Source organism: Rhinolophus sinicus, linkage group LG03 (genome assembly GCF_036562045.2).
Source record: "Rhinolophus sinicus isolate RSC01 linkage group LG03, ASM3656204v1, whole genome shotgun sequence".
Classification (NCBI taxonomy): Eukaryota; Metazoa; Chordata; class Mammalia; order Chiroptera; family Rhinolophidae; genus Rhinolophus; species Rhinolophus sinicus.
In genome coordinates this window covers 82,508,053-82,530,441 of record NC_133753.1, presented here as the reverse complement: position 1 = coordinate 82,530,441, position 22,389 = coordinate 82,508,053, and the positions used below count along the sequence as shown (strand labels likewise).

General features: G+C 34.4%; 1 protein-coding gene across 2 annotated transcripts in view; it reads right to left on the bottom strand.

Moving 5' to 3' along the window:
* Positions 1 to 15,931, bottom strand: part of BRMS1L (BRMS1 like transcriptional repressor) — a 31,100-nt gene extending 15,169 nt beyond the window's left edge. The window contains exons 1-4 of one of the 2 annotated variants that reach the window (XM_019750457.2): positions 15,637 to 15,931; positions 12,301 to 12,391; positions 8,321 to 8,448; positions 6,525 to 6,604 (exon numbers count right to left, since the gene is read on the bottom strand). In XM_019750457.2, coding sequence (XP_019606016.1) covers positions 6,525 to 6,604; positions 8,321 to 8,448; positions 12,301 to 12,391; positions 15,637 to 15,778 — 441 coding nt within the window. In that variant the 5' untranslated portion in view covers positions 15,779 to 15,931. The remainder of the gene's footprint in view (positions 1 to 6,524; positions 6,605 to 8,320; positions 8,449 to 12,300; positions 12,392 to 15,636) is intronic. The other variant, XM_019750456.2, reaches the window with a different exon arrangement.
* Between the last annotated feature and the right edge of the window lie 6,458 nt (positions 15,932 to 22,389).

The window sequence follows — 22,389 nt, the reverse complement described above, 5'->3', positions numbered from 1 at the left end:
AAAGAAGATGTGGTATATATACACAATGGAATACTACACTGCCATAAGAAAAGATGAAATAGTGCCATTTGTGACAACATGGATGAATCTTGAAATTATTACGCTAAGCGAAATAAATCACACAGAAAAAGTTGAGAACCATATGATTTCACTGATATGTGGCATATAAAACTGAAAGCAACAAAGGAAGAAGACAAACAAATAAAGAAACAAAAACTCATAGACACAGACAATAGTTTAGTGGTTACCAGAGGGTAAGGGGGGAAGGCGGTGGTAGATGAGGATAAACAGGGTCAAATACATGGTGATGGAAGGAGAACAGACTCTGGGTGGTGAACACACAATGTAATATATAGATGATGTATTACAGAATTGTACACTTGAAACCCATGTAATTTTACTACCCATTGTCACCCTAATAAATTTTAATTAAAAAAAAATCTATGAAATCAAAATAATATCTCATTTGAAAGGTGAAAAGGCAAGATGGAACTAAAATACTGAACAACTAAAATGGGTAATTTGGGAGGGAATAAATGGAGTTAGTTCAGGAGGAGGGCAGAGTTCTTGATTAGTATTTTTATTCTACTAACGTAGGGATACATGCTGAAATTTTAAGGTAATCATTAAAATATAGAAATGGAAGGTATTGGGATAATCATTAAAATGATAGAAACGGCATATAACTTTATGACGTAATTATTAAAATTCAATAAGTTGCATACACCCACAGAAAGTCAGGAAATAAAAAAGAATAAAGGAGAACAAATAGAAAACAAAATAGGTTGGTATTAAATATCAAAATAATCATTATAAATATAATTGGACTAAATTTACCAGTTAAGAGACAGATTATTATAATATTTTTTAATCAAGGCATATGTTATTTACAAGTAATACACCTAAGATATAAGACCAGAAAAAAGTTTGTAGAAAAAAAAGGATGAAAAAACCTTTCAGACATATGCCAGGCCAAATACAACTAGGATAGCTGTTTTAATTATCAGATAAAATAGTTTTAAAGGTAAAAATCATTGTTACAGAGAAAACAGTACATTAAAAAAGGATTAAAATTTCCCATTTATTAAAAGATACATAAATCTAATATATGAGTCTGATAATATAACCTCAATATACATATAAAGCAAAAATTTATAGAAATACAAGGAGATACAGGAAATTAACGATCCTATTTACAATAGCATCAAAAAGAACAAAACACTCAGGGACTCAATAAGAAGATGAAAGACCTGTACACTGAAAACTACAAAACATTGATGAAAGAAATCAAAGAAGACACAAATAAATGGAGAGACATCCCATGTTCATGAACTGAAAGACAATGTTATTACAATGTCCATACTACCAAAAGTGATTTATTAATTCAATAAAATCTCTATCAAAATCCTAATGGCATTTTTTTACACAAATTTAAAAAAATCCTAAAATTCCTATGAAACCACAAAGGATCCTGAATAGCTAAAACAATTTAAGAAAAAGAAACAAAACTAGAAGCCTCACATTTCCTAATTTCAAGACATATTACAAAGCTATAGTAATTAAAACAGTAGGGTACTGGCATAAAGACAGTCATATAGACCAATGGAACAAAATAGAGAGCCCAGAAATAAACCCATGCATATATGGCCAAATAATGTTCAACAAAGGCGCCAAAAATACTAACGGATAAAAGACAGTCTCTTCAACAAATGGTGCTGGGAAAGCTGGAGAGCAACATGCAAAACAATGAAATTTCACCCTTATCTTATACCATATACAAAAATCAACTAATAACGGATTAAAGATTTAAATATAAAATCTGAAACTGTAAAATCACTAGACGAAAATATATGGGCTAAACTTCACGACATTGGTCTTGGCAATGATATTTTTGGATATGATACCAAAAGCACAGGCAACAAAAGCAAAAATAGATAAGTGGTTTACAATGAACCCGAGACAGTGGATGTGCATTGTGGGGCATCTCATCATTTAGTACCTTTGTCCTCCAGACCTCAAATGGTGAATGACTTTACTATTTTGAAAAGATCAGTATGTGGATTTTCTTAGCAAGAAGAAAAGTAGTACCAAAAAGGAAAGACATGAAAGGAAGTATTAACGAAGCTACCATCACAGATAGAAATTCTGACATACCTCCCTCAGTAAGTGAAAGATGTAGCAGACAAAAACAAAATGAGTTAAGGAAACAATGAGTCCATACTTACATAAATAAACAAATAAATTGAAAGCATTTTGAAGAATGAGATTTTGCAGTTTCAAAGTACTTCTCTCCTATGTATGTTTATTAATCACAATGAGAAAAAAAGTAAGTTCACTTAGAAAAACCTGGAAGATACCACTTAAATCAAGTGATCAAAGTGCACATCACCAATAATGGTACATATCAAAATTGTGCACTGCCTGATAGAATTCAATGAGAAAAACAAGCTATCACTGCTGTGATATTCCTACCAAAGATGCAAAAACCTAACTCTAATCATGAAGAAACAGAAGACCAATTCAAAATTGAGGAACACTCTGCAAAACAACCTGAAATTTTTGAAAAGTAAAGATCATGAAAGTCAAGGAAAGATTAAGGAATTGTTCCATATTGAAGAAGACTAAAAAAGACATAAGAGCTAAATGCAATGACAAAGACAACATGTGATTTTGAACTGGATCTCTTTGCTATGAAGGGTGCTACTGGGACAACTATTAAAACTTAAACGGAACCTGAGGATTAGATATCAATGTACATTTCCTGATTTTGATGATTGCAGTGTGGTTATAAAAGAGAACGTCCTCATTTGTCTGAAATATACATTACAGTATTCAAAAGTGATGAGGCACCATGTTGTCAACTCATTCTCATATTCACCAAAAAAGTCCTTTGTATTTTCTTGCAATTTTTCTATAAGCATGAGAATGTTAAAAAAAAAGTATATTTTTTTATCTTTCCAAACAAAACAGCCCAAAATATTCATATGAATTGATAAATATTCCAGTGGAAATATATATGTATATATGTATACACATATATATACATACATATGTATACATATATATATACATATACATATATATCATAAAGACAAGATATACAAGATATACTATATTTTGCCATGTATGATGCACACTCTTTTGCCCAAATTTGTGAGGGAAAAATAAGGATGTGTATTATAGATGGGTAGTACTAATTCCGTATCTATAAATGTTTTTAATTCTTTTATTTATGCTTATGAGTTAAAAGTGTAACTCTAGAATCAATAACAATATCCATATGAAAAAAATACCCTGGAATACGATAATCAGTTTTATTGAACTTATGACGAACTTGCAACAAAGAAGAGTTTTTGGCCTTCTATGATGGGTAAATATCGTAAATTTGTTACCAGTACATAAAATTTCTTGTACCTGGTATCTGTTCTTGTGTTTTGTAATTATTTGTTTCATAAAATTTCTTGCATCATGTTAAAAAAATAAATGCTAAAATTCCTTTATAATACAAAAAACGAGTACCTAAATATAAACAAATAAAAATTTGAATGAAAGATTTTTTTCCCAGAAAGTTTGGGCCAATAATGTGGGTGCTCATTATACACGGGAGCACATTATACAGGGCAAAATACAGTACTAAGCACTCATGGAACTGATAACTGCAATCTTAAATATATATTTCCATGGAAGAGAAATATATGGAATATTCTTAACTCATTTTATAAATCTTGAAATCAAATTAAAGACAGTATAAGAATTAAAAGTTAAATCTCACTTAAAAACAGAAATGAAACTTCTAAACAAAACATTAGGAAATTGAATCTGGTAATGCATAAGAAAAATAATTATTCCAGGAATCCAAGGATGGTTTAACATTAGAAAATACATTAACAATGTAAGTTACCACATTAATATATTAATAGCAGAAAACCATGACTAATTCAGTAGATGTAGACAAGACATTTATTTAATAAAATCTAACAACTATTCATGGTAAAAATTCTTAGAAAAAAAGAAATAAAAGTATATCTCCTTAACTTAAATAAAAGAATATTGACCAAAACCAACAGTAAATACCATATTTATTGGAAAACTGTTAGAAGCATTCCCTTAAAAATCAAGAACATAGTGACCATTTGCTTTCACTGCTTCTGTTCCATGCTGTACTGGAGATCCTATCAGTGTCGTAAGACAAGTAAAACAAATAAGAGGAAGATCAGAGTGGAAGAAACAAACTGCTGCTATTCACAAATGACATTATCTACATAGAAAATCTAAGAATCTGTAATCAAATTATTAGAATTAAGAAAAGAAGTAAATAAGGTTGGGTATAATAGCATACAAAATTATTTTTCTATAATAGCAGCAGGAAATAAAAATTTTTAAAAAGATGTTACTAAAAAAAGAATTTTTAACAGTTGTAAGGAAAACAAGGTAAAATTATCAGGTTATTGAGTTATCAAGGCTTACTAGACTGAAAGCTGTAAAAAAAGACACTGTGACACTGTTGCAGAAATGGCCAAATAGACCAATGGAACAAATGGATAAAGCCAGAAATCAGCCAGCACATACAAAGTCAGACAATTAACACATTTTTTGTGGGAAACGAGTAAACTCGTCATATCGCCTCTAGTTGGAACCAGCAAAAATTTTGCAAAGTAAATAAATAGAGACCTCTTTTTAAACTAAAACACTGAAAGTTTCATAGAAAAATATCAAATAGATCGAAAGATATGAATATTTTACGGAAAGTCTAATTTTGGCGAGAAAATGTCAAAAAAGCCCCGCATTGTGACGCGATTTGGCGGCAAAATGCCCGCTTACAAAGTGTTAAGCTCACGAACTCATCCTAGAAAAAGTGCTACATACCTCACTGCTGAATATCACTATGGTCACCTTCGAAGTACTCCCCTTGGGAAGCTATGCACCAATGCCAGTGCCTAGTCCACCCTTCAAAGAAATTTTGGAACTCTTTTTCTGGAATGGCCATTAGAGCTGTCATCGTATTACCCTTGATGTCCTGAATGTCATCAAAATGTCTTCCTTTCAGTATTTCTTTTATCTTTGGGTAAAGAAAGAAGCCCTTGGGGGCCAGATCAGGTGAGTGGGGAGGGTGTTCCAATACAGTGATTTGTTTACTGGCTAAAAACTCCCTCACAGACAGTGCTCTGTGAGCTGGTGCATTGTCGTGATGCAAGAGCCATGAATTGTTGGCGAAAAGTTCAGGTGGTCTAACTTTTTCACGTAGCCTTTTCAGCACTTCCAAACAGTAAACTTGGTTAACAGTTTGTCCAGTTGGTACAAATTCATAATGAATAATCCCTGATATCAAAAAAGGTGAGCAACATCATTGCAACAAAGTTCGCGAACTTAATTGTCAGACCTCGTATATGGACATTTGATATAAAAAAAGTTACAAATGCTGATTAGTGAGAAAACAATGGATTATGTAAGAATGTTGAAATTACATATCCATGTGCAAAAACATAAAAATAGATCGGTATTTTATACTACACATAAAAAGTAATTAAAGGTAGTTTAGCAATCTGAATGTTAAAAATAGCAAAATTTCAACTTTTAAAGGAAAATACATATTTTTACCTCAAAGTGGGAAGGACACAAAAAGCTCATAAAGGAAAGATGATAAATTCAACTACATTAAAATGTAAACCTTTTGTTCATCATGTCATCAAAAAGAGTGAAAAAACATCCCACTGCCTGGGTAAAAATATTTGCAAAACATATAACCAGCAAGGCATTGGTATCCAGAATATATGGAGAACCTCCACAGTTAATGAGGCAAAGGCTAACAGCCCACCATTAAGGGCTGTTATGTTTCATCGCAGTTATAATCAAAAAAATGTTTCATCGCAGTTATAATGAAAACAATGAAACAAGAAGCACCACCACTTTATACTTACCTACTCTTAGTATTTTAATAATTTATAATGATATTATATATTAAAATAAGATTCATTATAGAACTTGTCCTCTTGTTTCCACTAGCATACTTATGATCTTGTCTAGGTTTTATGAAAAGTTATCTGCAAAAATAACACTATGTTTTTTAAACACTATTCAAAATAAACAGAACATATAAAAAAGTAAATCTATTTTTACCCATAAATAGAGAATTCTGCTCAAAGATGTGGAAATAGATTTAGTCAGAAATTGGTAATATAGTCCAACATTATAACTGTACTATTGGATATGCATATTTGCATATTACACTAATTATATGAATATTTGCAGTGATGCCAGATGACAATCATTACAAAGTCTTTTTAAGGTAACTGCAAAACTTCTAAAATTATCTCACTTAGTTTTTTTCTATGGTCCTTTCTTTGCATCCTATTTCTAATACAGCTTCCAGTGCAACGGTATTTAAAAAAATAATAATAATCACAGAAGCAATGAGCTAAAGTATTATTTAATTTTGTTTCACTTATTTTACTTTTTTAACTTCTGTACTCAGAAAAGTCTTGAAGAGATGAAATCAGCTTAAAAGTTAAGCAAAATAACAGTACCTCACAATGCTGGCGAGAAGCTTGAATTTCACATTCATATTTGTTCTTTACAGATTCTAAGCAGAGCTCTCTATAGATTCCTGCAACCAAACACAATTATTCTGATTATATTAGCAATAAGGAGTTTCATTAACACTTCCCTACAGGAATTGTACTAACTGTATTTCATAAGATGAATCAGGAAGAAACTGACAAGTGATTCTAACTTTATCTTTAAAAATCTAAAAACAAAAAGGTTCAAGTTAAAATATGTATCAAAGAAGACTAGGAAACTTGAGTTTATGAGCTAGAAAGAAACTACACTGCAAATTTTAGTTCTCACTCTATTCCTCAAAAGAATAATCCTAAACATTTGATAGAGAATGAAGAAAATGAAAATAAAACTCTTTTCCTATGAAAAACAATCTCTGAGGACTCATAATGGAAACAAATCAATAAACTCTGGTTTCATTAATCATATACACTCACAGTAACAACTGGATAGCATAGCCATCAAAATCCACTATTTTTAAACTGTTATTTATTTTCAAAGTCCAAAGATTCCAAGAGAATTAAACATATAAACTGATATAACAAAATCTATGATGTTTGAATGCTCATGACAGGGCTTTTACCTAGAGGATGGATGCTCAAGGGAATTTAACTTAAAGGTATCAAAGCAACATGGCCATGCAAATTTGCCATCACAAAATTGGCAAAGAGCTTTAGATGTATATTCTACACTCTGTGCCATAGTTGGCCCTAGAAATGTAATTCTCTTTCTCATATAGTAAAGGCAAGGGAGAGATATCTAGAACTATACCATTAGCAACATTCACGCACACTACTCTTGTACAACCAAAAAGCAAAGGAAGGCCAGAGTAGAAGAGTAATTGACCCAAGTAATATTCCCTAAACATCCAGTAAGTCTCACTTGGTTCTTTCAGAATGTCAAAGAAAATTATGGATATATTTACTTTTATGGGTGTGTAAAGATAGCAGGCTAAGTATCACATCTAGATAATATCCAGCATTCTAGAATAAAAGTTGGATTAAGGTGGGTTTAGTACAAAAAGAAATTATTGTCAACAATGCCTTTGGTACAACAAGTGTATTAGCGTCCCCCCAAAAGAAAACAATCAGCATCCCCATTAACTAAAATTCATTTTTTTAGTTTGACTATGAAAAAGCATTCAGTGATCTTTAAATAAATATATCCCTTGCTACAAATGCTAGGACACAATTCTGAGGCTGGATCCCAGTTACAAACAGAAGACTGACATGTAACCATATAAATATGGTACATCTTCATTTATTCATAGCCATAAATGAGTCAACAATCTTATAAAAATTAAAAATTATCATTAATTATCAGGTTGAAGGCTAATTCCCTGTTCTATATATCTTGATCAAACACTTTGAAATGTTTTATAAATACAAAAGTCCTTATCACTTTTACAGATGAAAAATACTATGAGTACCTAAATTGAACCTTAATTTACCTAATAAGAAATTAAACTGTGATAGTAACATTATCGCTTAATGAAAGTATCATGGTCTCTAATTGTTTCACTTGTGGAAGTATCTTCTCAACAAACACTATGAGCAACTTAGGGGCTTTTTTTTGATTCACCCACAGCAGCATAGAAAAACAAGACGCATTTAATAATTAACTGTGGGCTGACTGACAGTGAAACACTCTGGTCAGTTGTAAATATAGTTGTAATTCAATTAACAATACTCACTTGACAAACACCTTAAAAATCTATTGAAGAGTTCATACTCTACTACATGAAAAAGATGTTTCACTTTCCTACCTGCTACCTTTGTACGAATTTGCATATTTTCTTGTAAAGTTGCCAGTGGTTCCAAATATTCTGGTGCTTTTCCAGCTATGACTTCTTGTAGTTTTGCATCCACCTGACTTAATCGTTCTTTATAAAGTCTTAACAAAGCAAAAATTAAGATATTAATTTTAAAAGCCCAACAAAGGCTAACAATTTACCATTTCTATACATTATCTCTTCCTAATATCATTCACATTCTAATTACCTACCAAATGTATTTTTGCCTAGACCTCAAGTTAAAAACTTAATTATATTATTTGACTTTATCTACATAAAAACAAAATAAGTTGTTTTTTTTGTTTTTTGTTTTTTTTTTAGATATATCACTCTTCTTTAATAGTTAATTCACAATGCAAAAACACAACTGAAATAACTACATTTTGGCACTCTAGATTTTTGGTTTTGTTTTAACTGCAGAACAATAAATTGATTCTAAGAGAAAAGGTCATTTAAGCACTAAGTTTAAAAGAAACAAAGAAATCATTTTGAACAATTTAGATAGAGACATTACTAGTTGTCAAAATAAGTAATTCCCTGGCTGCTCTCCACCTTTCCTGAAAAGGAGTCAGTATTACAATATTTAGCCTACTTGATTTTTAAAAAGAACAAAGAGAAAGTAGAGTGATGGAGGTAAAACCAACAGAAATACTACAAAAAACAGAAAAAATATACAACTTGTGATCTGGCATACCCAGTTCATCTGGACTGCAACTGAAGACGCTGTAACAAAGTGAGTTGTTTCATGGATGGGGAATGAAAAATGGGGCAGGGGATACCTGTTGCCATGTTTACAAGTCCACATACAAACACTAATTTGCTAGCTGTCATACCAATACCTTTAGCTTGATTACCAAAGACAGAATATGAGAGGCAACTCAATGTTTACTTTTGGCAATAATTCTGCAGGACAGAACTAACTCTTTTTACAGGAAAACGTTTACACTGCCAGTCTTTATGAAAGGCATTTCTAATCCTGGCATTTTAAGGATATCCCAAAATTTTCAAAGCAGATTAACAATTTTAACATCATTTTGTAAATTCTTTTTTCTTGCCATTTATTACTTTTTATCCTAGGTGAAGAATGTGTCATAATATGTCACAAGGATGATTTGAAAACACGATGGTACCTGGCTTTCATATAAAATTCTGTTTCTCCTCTTGAAAACATAAAGTAATACAATTAAGACAATCAATATTGTCTACAATTGATCATAATTAGCACAGAGCTCTATATGATGATTCTGAAAGAATAAAGCAAGCTTGTATGTTAATGCAATAAATATTTTTTTTTTAAAAAAGGGGAAAAATCATCTGAGTTGACTGCCAAAAAGATACTTTGTCATGTCTCGGTTAAATTTTTCTAAAACTCAAAATACAGTGATAAATGTGTAAAATTAGAAAAGCACATACTTATAGTTTTTGAAGTTATAAATACAGCAGGTCCTCAAATAACATAGTTTCGTTCAATGCCATTTTATTACAACATTGATGAAATGCAAGGAACTTAACTCTTGTTTATATCAATTAGCTTAAAGTAAAACTGGTTTCATTATATGTCATTTCTCTTAAAGTTGAAGAACCTATTGATAATGTTAAGTGAGGACGTACTATACAACTTCAGGCAAAATGCTAAAAATTTGAAACAAAGGATGACTGTACCTAAAAACATCAAACTTACACAAAACATTGATAAGGTATCCTGAATAGGTGAACAGCATCTTGAATGAAGAAGATACGTGAATTAACAATATTCAATTAACTATTTTTTTTAAATAGAAAAACTAGTATACTTTTTATACCTTGGAATTCAAGTATAAACTTGCCAATACTGAATATTGAAATGAATGGAAATTTGGCTGGCATAAGTTCCTCTATCTTTCTAAGGAGATGGAAGAACTCACCTTCCACCACTATACAAACTGCAAATGGTGGATTTTCTGCCTTATGAAAGGAGTGCTATTGTGCCCTGTGGTGCTAGAACAGGAGAAGCAGGATAATTATATTCTTATCATCATCATCATCATTATTATTATATCAGTATATTTCCCACTTCTTCTAAAGAGGATTTGAGACAGCTTACAGAGACACACAGTATAACAGGATAAAAATAACAAACAAGGGAATGAGGGCAAGAGAAAAAAATAATTGTAAACCAGGTGCAAAGATTAATTTGTTTTTCTACAACATATTTCTGGATACCAATTCCTTGAGAAAGAACCTTATTAAACAGTGGTTAATGGGTCTAATTTTAATACTTTCAGAAATGAATGAAACTGGTAGGGGTAACTGACTGGTGGTCATAATAAGCCATGAAAAAGCAAAAATCAAGGCAACTGCCAGCCCCAGGATGAACAATATTAGGCTTAATGACTTGACTAGATGCAAAGTTTTCCTATGTAATATCTAGAGCTTTACAGTAATTTTCATTTCTTGAATAACCGTAAAGTTTAAAAGCTCAGTAGGTATATCTTATTAATTGTGTGGTTAATTATTCATTCATGGACTACTTGTGCTATAATACAAAAATACAAATTTGCTTCCTCTTTTCCAGAATGATTCTGGATGAACTCTTCCTGTTTCCCAAACAATGAATTCTTTGGGGATCCAAACACATTTTAATTTAAAATTAATAATGTAAATCTTTAGAATAAGAAAATGATACCACATTTGTTAAAGCCCAAATTTAAAACTTTGGATTATTTTGGATTGCTTACGTTAATTTGTTGTACTAGCATGGAACATTATCTATATATTCATCTCTAATACCAATGAAAGTTAAGACCAGAAATGGCATAAACAGCAGGATTCACATGGTAAACAAATACATCCCATTTTAGTCTGGCAATTCTAGATATTACATAGGTTTTCATCTCGTCTTTGGGCCTCTCTAGGGAAGAAGTAGGAGAAAAAGAATAAATAGCAAAATTGTGAAGAATTCACAAACTGAAGAGCCAGCTTCTGAATACATTAAGAGGTCTGTATTCTCAGAAGTTTCCCTCTTTCATTTGTAATTCCTAACATATGCCCCATGACCTTGCCAGCAAGTTCCAAAGTGAAAGCTCACCTTTAAGGTTGTTTTTTTTTTTTAAAATCTGCATCTGCGTCTATTCTGTTCTCTCAAATCACTGGGCCCATTGTTGTGCAACCAACCTCATATAATAGTTATGGCGTTATAAAGAGGGGCAAAAACAGTATCTGATAAGCACCCACTACATGCCAAGCACATGGCTAAGAATTTTACATACTGCTTTTTCAATCCTTACAGTAGGTAACAGGAAGCTATTATTATACTCTTTTAATCTGCTGAGAAAGTCTGGAAGTGAAGCCTGTGTTCTTTCTACTCCATTACATTTCCTCCAAAGCAATGTCTTAGTAGAGGGAACATGGTCGCACTAGGTGGCAGAAAGCCTCACTTCATTTATCACTTTCTGATGAACTATGGGTGAATCACTTAACCTCTCTGAGCACCAATTTTCTCACAGGTAAAATGGAGATTAGACTATCTTCCAACCTTACAGAGTTGCTGCAAGAAGCAAACTAAATAATGCACGTGAAAACATGAATGTATGTACTATCCAATGTTAACACATAAACAAAAAACATTCTGCCATCTTTGGGAAATAGTCTCTTATTCTCAAATTTAAAAAATGCTATCTTTATCCAATGATTTAGCAAAGGAATGAATGAAGCAGATTAGACCCAAGGGTGCAACAACCTGGGGGAAACAATTTAACATACACATAAAAATCTTATTATACCCCCAAAAATCCTCAGTCTAGTTACTGAGGTCTTCAGCAGGCAAACGATAGTTGAAGCCTCTTTCAGATCAGTCAGTCCGATAAAATACAAAAAAGAAAACCACTTCAAAGTGAATATAATTTCTCTTATGCTAGCACACATGTGACATGGTTGAGATCCAGTGACAATGTCCTTTTGAAGTCACTACTTACTGATCCTTGAGATCGGTAAACTGTTTTTCAAGATTGGACATTTCATCTAAACATTCCATTCTTCTTCTTTCACAGTCTTCATCATCCATTTCTGTTAATAAAAAGGAAAATATCAAAGATAAAATTAGTTTTATGTCACAAATATATCTGAATGTTAATTCAAATGGTAAAAAAAAAGAAAGAAAAAAAAAAACCTGTAACATGAAGTTAGATATGCAGGCCTATATTAAGCCTTAAGAGAAAATAAATATGTATCCAAAATAATTTCCACCGTAGATTTTAACCTAAAATAGATGAGTTAAAACTATAGCAGTCTCTAGACCTTATTTTTATACATTTTTAAATCATTTTAAAAGGCTGACATTAAACTATGACTATAAAATAGTTAACCCCCTTTGGATTTATTTTCCACCAATTCACCAAAACTTAAGTACCAAAATGATCATGTCCTTTAAAGGCTAATATTACTCAAAAACACTTTTGGAATCCCCCTTTCAGAACTGCTCACATGGCTGATTTGCCAGTCACATAAAAAAGAAAACTAATCTCATTACGTTTACCATAGGATGTCTTCATCTCCTACTCTTAGACTCCCATTGTTCCCTCTTTCCAAATTATTGTCTACCAGTGAGAAAGAGAAAAATGAGGAGAAAAACAAGCAAACTTTTTTAAAAAGCAACTTTAATTACCAGGTCTGTCCTATATTCCATATCTTCTATTTTTACATCACATATATGCAACACATCAAAATAACTGAAGCATAAATGATCTGCATCTTGATATTCATCAAATAAAGGTCGTGCTAGAGAAAGAGTTAAATTATGTTCCGTTATTTTTATATAGCAAGGAAGTGTATGGTTCTCTTTCTTAACTTTCCTAAGACATTCAAATTATGCCTGACTCTTAATAGCTTACTCCTTGGCTATTTAAAACTTGGTCCCTCAAGATGACTCACTCCCCAGTACCTCTGGGCAGGAGAGTCTTTTCTGTAGCTTTAGGACCAAGGTTGAAGAATAAAACTGTGGAAGTTGAACATGCAAGACCTATGATAGAAAAGAGATACTTTTACAAGAAGTAAAACTGCAAATTTTATTTTAAAAATTTCTTTGCACTTCAAAAATCTGACTTATAATTCAAATTATCATTACATTCTTCACAAACTAAGTTGTTTGTGCTTTTTGGGGATGGAATAAAAACCAGTGAAAAAACTCACAACACTCAACATAAAAATTAGAGAGGGAGACTCTTAACAAATAAATGTCACTTCCTTACCGTGTTTCCCCGAAAATAATATCTAGCCGAACCATCAGCTCTAATGTGTCTTTTGGAGCAAAAATTAATATTAAAATAAGACCTGGTCTTATAAAATATAATATAACGTAATATAATAAATATAATACCAGGTCTTATATAATAAATATAATGTAATATAATATAATACTGGGTCTTACATAAGACCAGGTCTTATATTAATTTTTGCTCTAAAAGACACATTAGAGCTGATGGTCAGGCTAGGTCTTATTTTCGGGGAAACACGGTATATCCTAACTCCCATCCAAAAAACAAACTTGACGATAAAATGTTTTACAGAGCCAGGAAATGTATTCACATACAGTCTGGATGTTCTTTCTCTGTATTCCTCAAGTTTGAAATCTCACCAGTTTCATGGTTTGAAAGATGATGTCCAAATTATGTTTCCTACCCCAGGCAGGTTTCAATGCAATGTTTCCACCTGTCAGTTGGGCACTCTGACTTAAATATACTACCATCACCTCAAAAGCAACTTGTCTGAAATACTCTATTTTCCATCTTCATTTCAAATCTTTCATTTCTCTATTACTGTTCATCCTACCACCAGTTTCCTTGTATCTGGGTTTTCCCTCTTACCTTCACTTTTAAACTTGCATTCATCAATCTTGTTTTATGCTTTTTTGCAAATCTTTCCCATCTATACTCTCCTTTTCCTTTTCTAGCTCAAATCTTTCTCCCAACCAAACTCTTTTTCTCACTCTTTTGAATAAGACTTAAGCTCTGGCCTTTGCAGTTTTTCTCACATTCCTCCCCGTTTAGAAACACCAGACCATTACCAAATTTTATTCATTCTTCAAAATAAGGTAATCTCACCTTCTTCAACTAGCCTTTTGTGACCATCCTATTCTGAAAAGATTTCCTCTGCCTCTGAATTCCTACAGCATTGTTTATCGTTAAGCATTCATTTGGCAATTTAACCAAGTGGTGACTTATAAAAGCTATTTAATTGAAATCAGAACATAACTTTATTTATGCCTCACACTGAGTAGTGCTTGATGATGCAAAAGGAAGTTACTCATAAATAATTATATTTGGGTGGTTAATTTGATTGAATTTACATACTTCCATAGAGATTTGCTTTGAAAAGGAAACCTAAAAAGAGGGCATCAGGCTGACAACAGACTGTCATCAATCCTTGCTTTACATGGCCAAAATCAGGCCAAGGAAAAGAGTAAGTCTCATGCTCATCATTTGTAAGGAAGGGAAAGAATCCAGGTAATAACAATTCCATTTCTTTTTTAAATAACCCTTCCTAAAAATTTGCAAAATTGATTTGTGATGTTAATCTGCCCCCTCCCTCCAATCCCAGGCAGAAAAAGCAAACAAAAAAGAAACAACCCACCACCTGAAACAGCCCAAAGTTAGAAGATTGCAGGTAAGAAAGATTTGGAAAATTTCCAAGCTGCCAAAAACCAGCCAATTTATTAGCGTATGAAGATCCAAAATCACTCCTGATGTTGGGCTCTTCTCAGTCTTGAAAACTTCAGAGATGCAACAGACTGATGTCAAGCGCTGATTGACGGCTGACTTGGAAGCTGAGGTTAATAAATTCTAAGCCAGCCAAGATCCGGTACAAATCTAAATTTGGCCCAGACAACCCACCCATGTTGAGCAGTCAGGGTTGCAAAGGTGAAAACTACGGAAAGAGGTCTTTGGTTTGGGGAGAGGAGCTATTCCCAGGGTCTTCCCAGACAAGCTGCGGGGCATTCCCCGCTTGCCTGGATAGCCCCGGGCACTGCCTGGAGGTCCCAAGGGCGGATCCGACCGCGAGCAGGACGGCGCAGCGTCCGGGAGCTGGGCAAGCCCAGGCCCGCGTTCTGCCCCGCCTCGCCCACCGGGACCCGCCTGGAGCCAGGCAGCGCCCCGCGACCGTCCGGGTGCTGCCGAGGGCCGGGAGCCAGTCCCCGCCCCTTCCCTCTCCCCGCCCCGCTCTCCCAGCAGGACGCAGCTGCCCAGCGTGCGGAAAGCGGCCTGTCGCGATCCCCGCGCTAGGACTCAGGGTCCCAGCCCTGCTGGTTTGCGCACCTGAGCTATCTCCATCCTCGGAGACTGACGAGCTCTCCGTGTCCTCGTCCTCGGAGCTGCTCCCCTCGTTTTCGGCGTAGTCCACCTCCATCTCATCGTGATGGTTCGTCTCCTTCTTATCCCCTCGGGAATGGACTGGCATTTTCCAGCCGCGCCGTCGCTTCCCACACCGGGCGCCCAGCCCAGCCACCGCCGCTTCAATGAAGGGCGCGCGGAACGCCCCGACCCACCCAGCGGCCGAGCTCGTTCTGAACCCCTCGGCTCCTCCCCGCCTCCGGCCGGAGCCTCACAACCTAACCCGCAGGCTCTGCGCTGGGAGTTCTGCCATTGGTGGAGGTAGTCCTCCGAGCCGGGGGGGGCGGGGCTTGCCCCGCTCAGGTATGGTTGGTTGCCCGTAATTACGGAGAGGGTTTGCGGTGTCTGTCGGGAATTGTAGTCTTTATCGCTCGGACCTTCAGGGGCTGCTGGCTTTCAAGCTTCTGCACTCCTGATTACTTCTTCCCTCTGGACTTCAAGTCCCACAAGGCACGAAACCTGACAGACTCGATCTCAGTTTATAAACTAAACAGAAAACAGATTGTGCAAATTTAGTCTGTATTTATTCTTTTCCCGCCAAGTGATTGTCTGAGTTCCCTGGCTATCCAAGATGTAGCTGTCAGATGTGAAAAGGTCTTTTGCCCGAATGTTTTTCCTCCTCTTTGAGCCTAGAGGAACTGGAGAAACGTCTCTACTACCTAAGCACCAATGAGCTGTTATGTTCAATCAGTCACTGCAGGCGATAACTTGTACTTTCTATTTTGCACAAAAATCTCTATATTATTCTTGAAACTTTTGCAAGCAATAATATAGAAGGAAGTGTTACTTTGGCATTTCATTTTGCATTTATACCAAATGCAGACCGAATATGCCACCAGTCTTGATTAACTTCAGTTTTCAATGAAAAATACGTATTTGGCTTAATGAAATGTTATGTTTTCTCAATGAACGGAATGATAGACAAGGAAGACTCAATTAATGTCATAATCATAATAAGTCATATTAGTTGACCACTTTTATACTGTATCGGGTGTTCTAGTAAGCTCTTTACATGGGTTATGTCAAGTTTAATTCTCAATTTAATAATCCTGAGGTAGGTGCTATTATTATCACAAATTGACAGATGAAGAAATTTCATTTGCCTGTTTTTTTTATCCGCTACAAAGACATGACTTCTTCTTGGAGTGGCAACTTGCTATTGACATTTGATAGAATACTGTGGATTGTAGCATTTTTTTCTCAAACACGAGCTCCAAAGACGTTTGACGGAGGATGATAAGGGTATCCAGGCATAATTGCATTAAAGTTAGATTTAGAATTTAGTGACAGAAAACATTTCAAGGACTATCCATCTCTTACAGGGTAAAATCCAAACGGGGGGATTTTATTATCTAGTGTCAGCCTACTTTTTCCCTTCTTAATATATTCTTCAAAACTGAACTCCTCAATTACTAAACACACAAACCGTTTCCCACTTCAATGTCTTTGCACTTCCTATTTGCTCTGTAACCCTCCTCCACTCTTTTTCTCTTTCAAAGCCACAACATACATCACTTAACAACATACATCACCAGCATCACCTCCACCATATACACTCATGTTCTTTCAGGCTATTGCTGTGCTTTGTACTTCGCAACTTTGTCCTTGTCTCTGTCACACTGTATTGTGAATTGTTTAGCGCATGCATCTCCCCTATTGGATTGTGAGTTCCTTGAGAGCAGGGATTGTCTTAGTCTGAGATGCAATTTCAAAGGCATGAAGTAGTCAGGCAGGTAAAGTTAAAAGATAGAAACTGGAAGGGTATGAATGGTGTGGACTAGGTGGGACAGCTGCTTTTAGCTCCAGCCAACTGTTACTACATCAGAATTCTGGCCTAGATGTCAGACCTCCCATTTTTCAAGAGAAACTGGAAATTTAGATCTCTATGTGAAATATCCAGATTTGTAAACATAATCTCAAGGTTTTGTTTGGTTTGGTTTCTTAAACAGCTGTGGGTAAAATCCCAACCTCCGTTAATCTCTGTTATATCAGCAGCTAGCAGAGTGTGTGCTCAATAGTTACAATAGCTTAGATTTCTGGTCACTCTTTATGTGCCAAGCACTGTTATGTGCTTTAAGTGCATTAATTTATTTCATCCTTATAACAACTCTATGAAGTAGATACGATTATGTCTTCCATTTTGTAGATGAGGAAACTGAGGCGCAGAGTAGTTAGATTACTTGGCCAAGGTCACACAGCTAATAAATGGCAGATTCAGGTTTGAACTTGGGTAGTCTGACATCAGAGCCTGCCCTCAACCACAGCATGTAGTGCCCCGTTAGGAGGTGCTTTCTAGGTTTCTGCTGCTCAAAGAAAAACAAAAGGAAGTTGAATAAGAGGCATGGATTCTAATCCTGGTTCTGCTAGTAACGCCAATCTCTGGTCAGTTGTAAAATGAGAAGATTGCATTACATTAAGTTCTCTTCTAGCTCTAAAATTCCTGCCATCATTATATTTGTGTTTAAGGTAAACAGAATAATAGATTTTGCAATTAGAGTGTTTTATTTAAAAGGAGAGTTTGTCTCCCCTTTCTCCAAACAGATTTTAGAACAAAATGTATAGGGAATGTAAGAGAAGCCAAAAGGGACAAAAATTCATAAAGCCAGAAAGATTATTGTCAATTTAGAAAATACAAATTGATGTAAAGAAAACCATGAAAGCAGAATGAAGTTTCCTCCATGGAGGGAGTTAAAAAGGTAATAATGATGCCCTATATTTATGTAGCACTTTATATTTTGTATTTTACGTAGGGATTACATATCATTAGATACATTTTAATTCGCACTTTTCATTAATCCATTCATATTTACTCATTTATCGAGAGCCCTCTAGAACTCATGGTCAATCAACAGTAAAATCCACTATAGAGGGTGCCAAAAAATGCATACACATTTTAAGAAAGGAAAAAACTATTAAAATTGTGATACTCAATATCTACTGATAACGAAAGATGAAGTCATGTGTATACATTTTTTTAGCACCCCCAGTATATCTTCATCCTCTTCTCTAAATGGTCCCTTAACGTTCTTGTTCTAAAGGCAACGTGGCTCTCTCCTAGGACCCTGTTTCTTTTGCACCCCTCCTCCCACTGAGCCTTGTCATGGAGTAGGTGTGCTCCTTCTCCTTGTTTCTTCCAGACAATCCTCCCTCTCACTCTTCCCTAAAAACCCTCAGCTTGTTATCAGAACATACCACACAGCATCTCCACTGTCATCTACAAATCCCCAAGGTCACTCCCCCTTGTTTTTTGAAGATTTTAGTTCTTGGTTCATTCTCTCCTATGGTATGCCTATCGTAATTCTTGGTGATTTTAGTATTCATGTAGATGATCCACATTGCCTACAGGGTTTGCTCTGGTATAAAGTAGATATAAAATAATTTGGGGTTTTTCCTTCTAGTTTTCCTCCCATATCTTCTTTAGGGTAACTTTTTTTCTAATCTGTTTTATTGAATATTTTGCATATTACACAATAATTTAAGCACATAGAAAGGTATTCAGAATAATATATAGCTAACATAGTACCCACCTTTAAGCTGTGTCAAATCTTAGCATTTTACCACATTTGCTCCAGATTCCTTCTCAATCTCAATTCTCTCCTTCCCTTTACAGAGTAACCATTGTCCTGACTTGGTGTTTTTGATTGCCATGCATATGTACAACTAGTTTTGTATATGTATATATCCATAAATAATATATAGGATTGTTTAACATATTTTAAAGTGCTCATTTTAAAGTGGTCTCATACACACATATGCTACAACTTCGTTTTCCTCAACCATGTTTTTCAGATTTATCCACCATGATACAGGTAGCTCTAATCCAGTTATTTTAATCTGCTCTTGGGTATTCCATTGAGTACATGTATTCCATTGAATGAATATTAAAAATTTTACCCATTTACCTGTTAATGGACATTTAGGTTGCCTCCAATTCTTCATTATTAAAAATATATTATTGTATTAACATATTTGTATGTATATTATTATACTATAATTAATTCTTATTATCATATTTTTAATGTTATTGTATGCATCTTTGGGGGCATATGTGTGAAGATTTCTGTAGGTCAGTGGTCTCCAAAGTGGGACAAATATAATCCAGGGAGTACATACTGCGGGGGAACAGGAAGAAAATATTAAAAGATCCATGTATATCATTTTAATTTCATCTTTATTTAGAATAAAGTAGATATAGGGAAGCAGCTAGAAGTCCATTTTTTACTCTCATTTATGCCCATTATATTGCTTGTGCTCCATTGTTTTTAATCAGCAGATCTTGCCTCTGAAGGAAAGCAAACTTAATTCCAATTGTTACCACAAGGTGGAGCTAAGACATCAGATGTGTAATCAACAAATCTTTGCTGATTGACCCTCGCCCGATCCTGGTAGCTGGAAAAACAAAGGCAGGAGACCAGAGGCTGTGACTAATAACTAGTATTCAAAATCAGGGTAAACGTTTTAATAATTCAAACTGAAGGACCTTTAGGGACCTACATGACAACTAGATGAGACCAATTTAAAATTAACCAATCATATAAGACCATGATTTCAATTAATTAATGAAACAACCTAAAGGTGCTTGAAACAGCCTGTTCACTGGTACAGGACCCATCCTTGTATTAATTCTCTATTTGCAGAAATTAGTTATGGGTTTAGTTCAACTACAAATTTGAAAACATTTCTGTTAGTGTATTTATGTTATTGTTATTCCTGTCTCATGGCTCAAATGACAATGTGCTTTTCTGTAGTCAGAATCTAATTTTTTTTCAAGTAGGGAAACTCCTTTCCTCTAAAATTTCTCTCAAAGGTAAATATTTTATATGCAGTTTTATTTTTAATTTGCATGGCTCTTCAGATAATTTTTCTGTATAGTTAGTTAGGTGAATATCTTTTCTTTGGCCTCCTCAGTATATATCCACTGGTTGAGGTAATAGCTCTCTGACTTTCCTTTGGAGAACCTCCTCTGCTCCGTTCAGCCCATATGGTTCAGGTTCAGGGACGCATATGTGGACCAACCTAGGCTGCAATGGATGCTGCCAGAACTTTTATTGGAGGGAGCTATAAGGAAGGAGTTCTCATCTTTTGAAATTAAAAGTTCTATCAAGCCTGGGAGCCTAGGTTTACTAGGCCCATTTCTCCTTCCATGTGCAACTGGGGGGAAGGGGAAAGTGGGAATGGGAACCAACACAGAGGTAAAACAAAGCTGAACTAGAAAGATTCCTGATGACATTATTTAAGTACCTGGCTCCATATGTATTCCATGTTAATCCTTAGATTTTCAGTTATGTGAACCAATAAATTCCTCTTTTTATTGAAGCTGTTTTGAGGGGTTGTTCATTACTTTCAGCTGAAAGAGTTCTGACTAAAGCAGACAGCTAATATAAGTGATAAATGTCTAACTATTACATTGTTTTGTGCACCTGAAACTAATTTAAAAAGTTATAAAAAATAATAAAAATAAAAAATAAAAACGTAAAAAATAGATGTAAAATTGCAAAAAAATAAAAATTAAATTAAATAAATGAATAAATAAAACCAACAGCTAACTTTTTCTTAAAAATGTATGAGTTTTTTTAATGGAAGCAATGAATAAAATATTCTAAAATCTCCCATCATGATTTCTTATTTATTCTTATCAAAAATCCTCTTATATCTGTTTATATATTAACTATTTATTGAATGCATGGTATATGTCAGGTACTGTGCTGGTTTCAAGAGATTCATTGGTGAACAAAATAGACATAGTCTGTGCTTGTATAGAGTTTACAGAAAAGTGGAGAGATAAGTATTAAATAATTAACTATACAAATTGAGGTATGGTCTCTGCTGGTGTTATGAGAGTGTAATACAGAAACCTGATTAAGATGGGGAGTAGGTGTCAGGTAAGGCCTCTCTAAAGCTAAGACCTGAGAGGTGGGTAGGAGTTGCCCCGCTAAGAAGGAAATAAGGAATATTATAAACTGAACGGGAATAGCATATGTAAAGATCCTAATATAGAAAAGAGTGTAGTATGTTCATGTTTGAGGAACTAAGAGAACACTATAGATGGTCATTAGTGTTCAAGGGTGAAAGGGGTGCAAGGTGAGATTCATGAGCTAGGCAAAGGCTACATCTCACACGGCCTATGGTAAGAAAATTTGATTTTTTTTTTTAATCCTAAAGGCAGTAGGTTGTCATTGGGAAGTTTGTAGGAAGGCATGATGAGATTAGGTTAGTGATAAGATTACATTAATTTAAGATCAGATCTTTTAAAAAAGATCATTAGTTGCTTAGTGGAAAATGGATTAGGATAAAACAAGAGAAAGGAATAAATCAATCAGATGTTGAGGTAAGATAATGGTGACTTGGACTGGGGTAAAGGCTATGTGGTGGAAAGAAATGGACAAATTTGAGATAGTTGGGAGGCATATCGACAAAACTAAGCAATGGATTAAATATGGGGCAGGAGAGAGAGGATATAGAACATAGTTTACTTTCCTCCCTTCTCTTTGAATTTGAATCATTTGCCTATACAAATAAATAATGTCAGCAGCCTTTACTTCAACAAATCTTAAAAACATTTTGCTTAAGAAGTTCCATACTCATTGTATATGATTTTTAACTTTCTCTGTGCTTAACCAATCTAATATTTCTTCTAACGTTTCTTGACTTGTGTGTTAATGTTACCTGTTTTCTCTA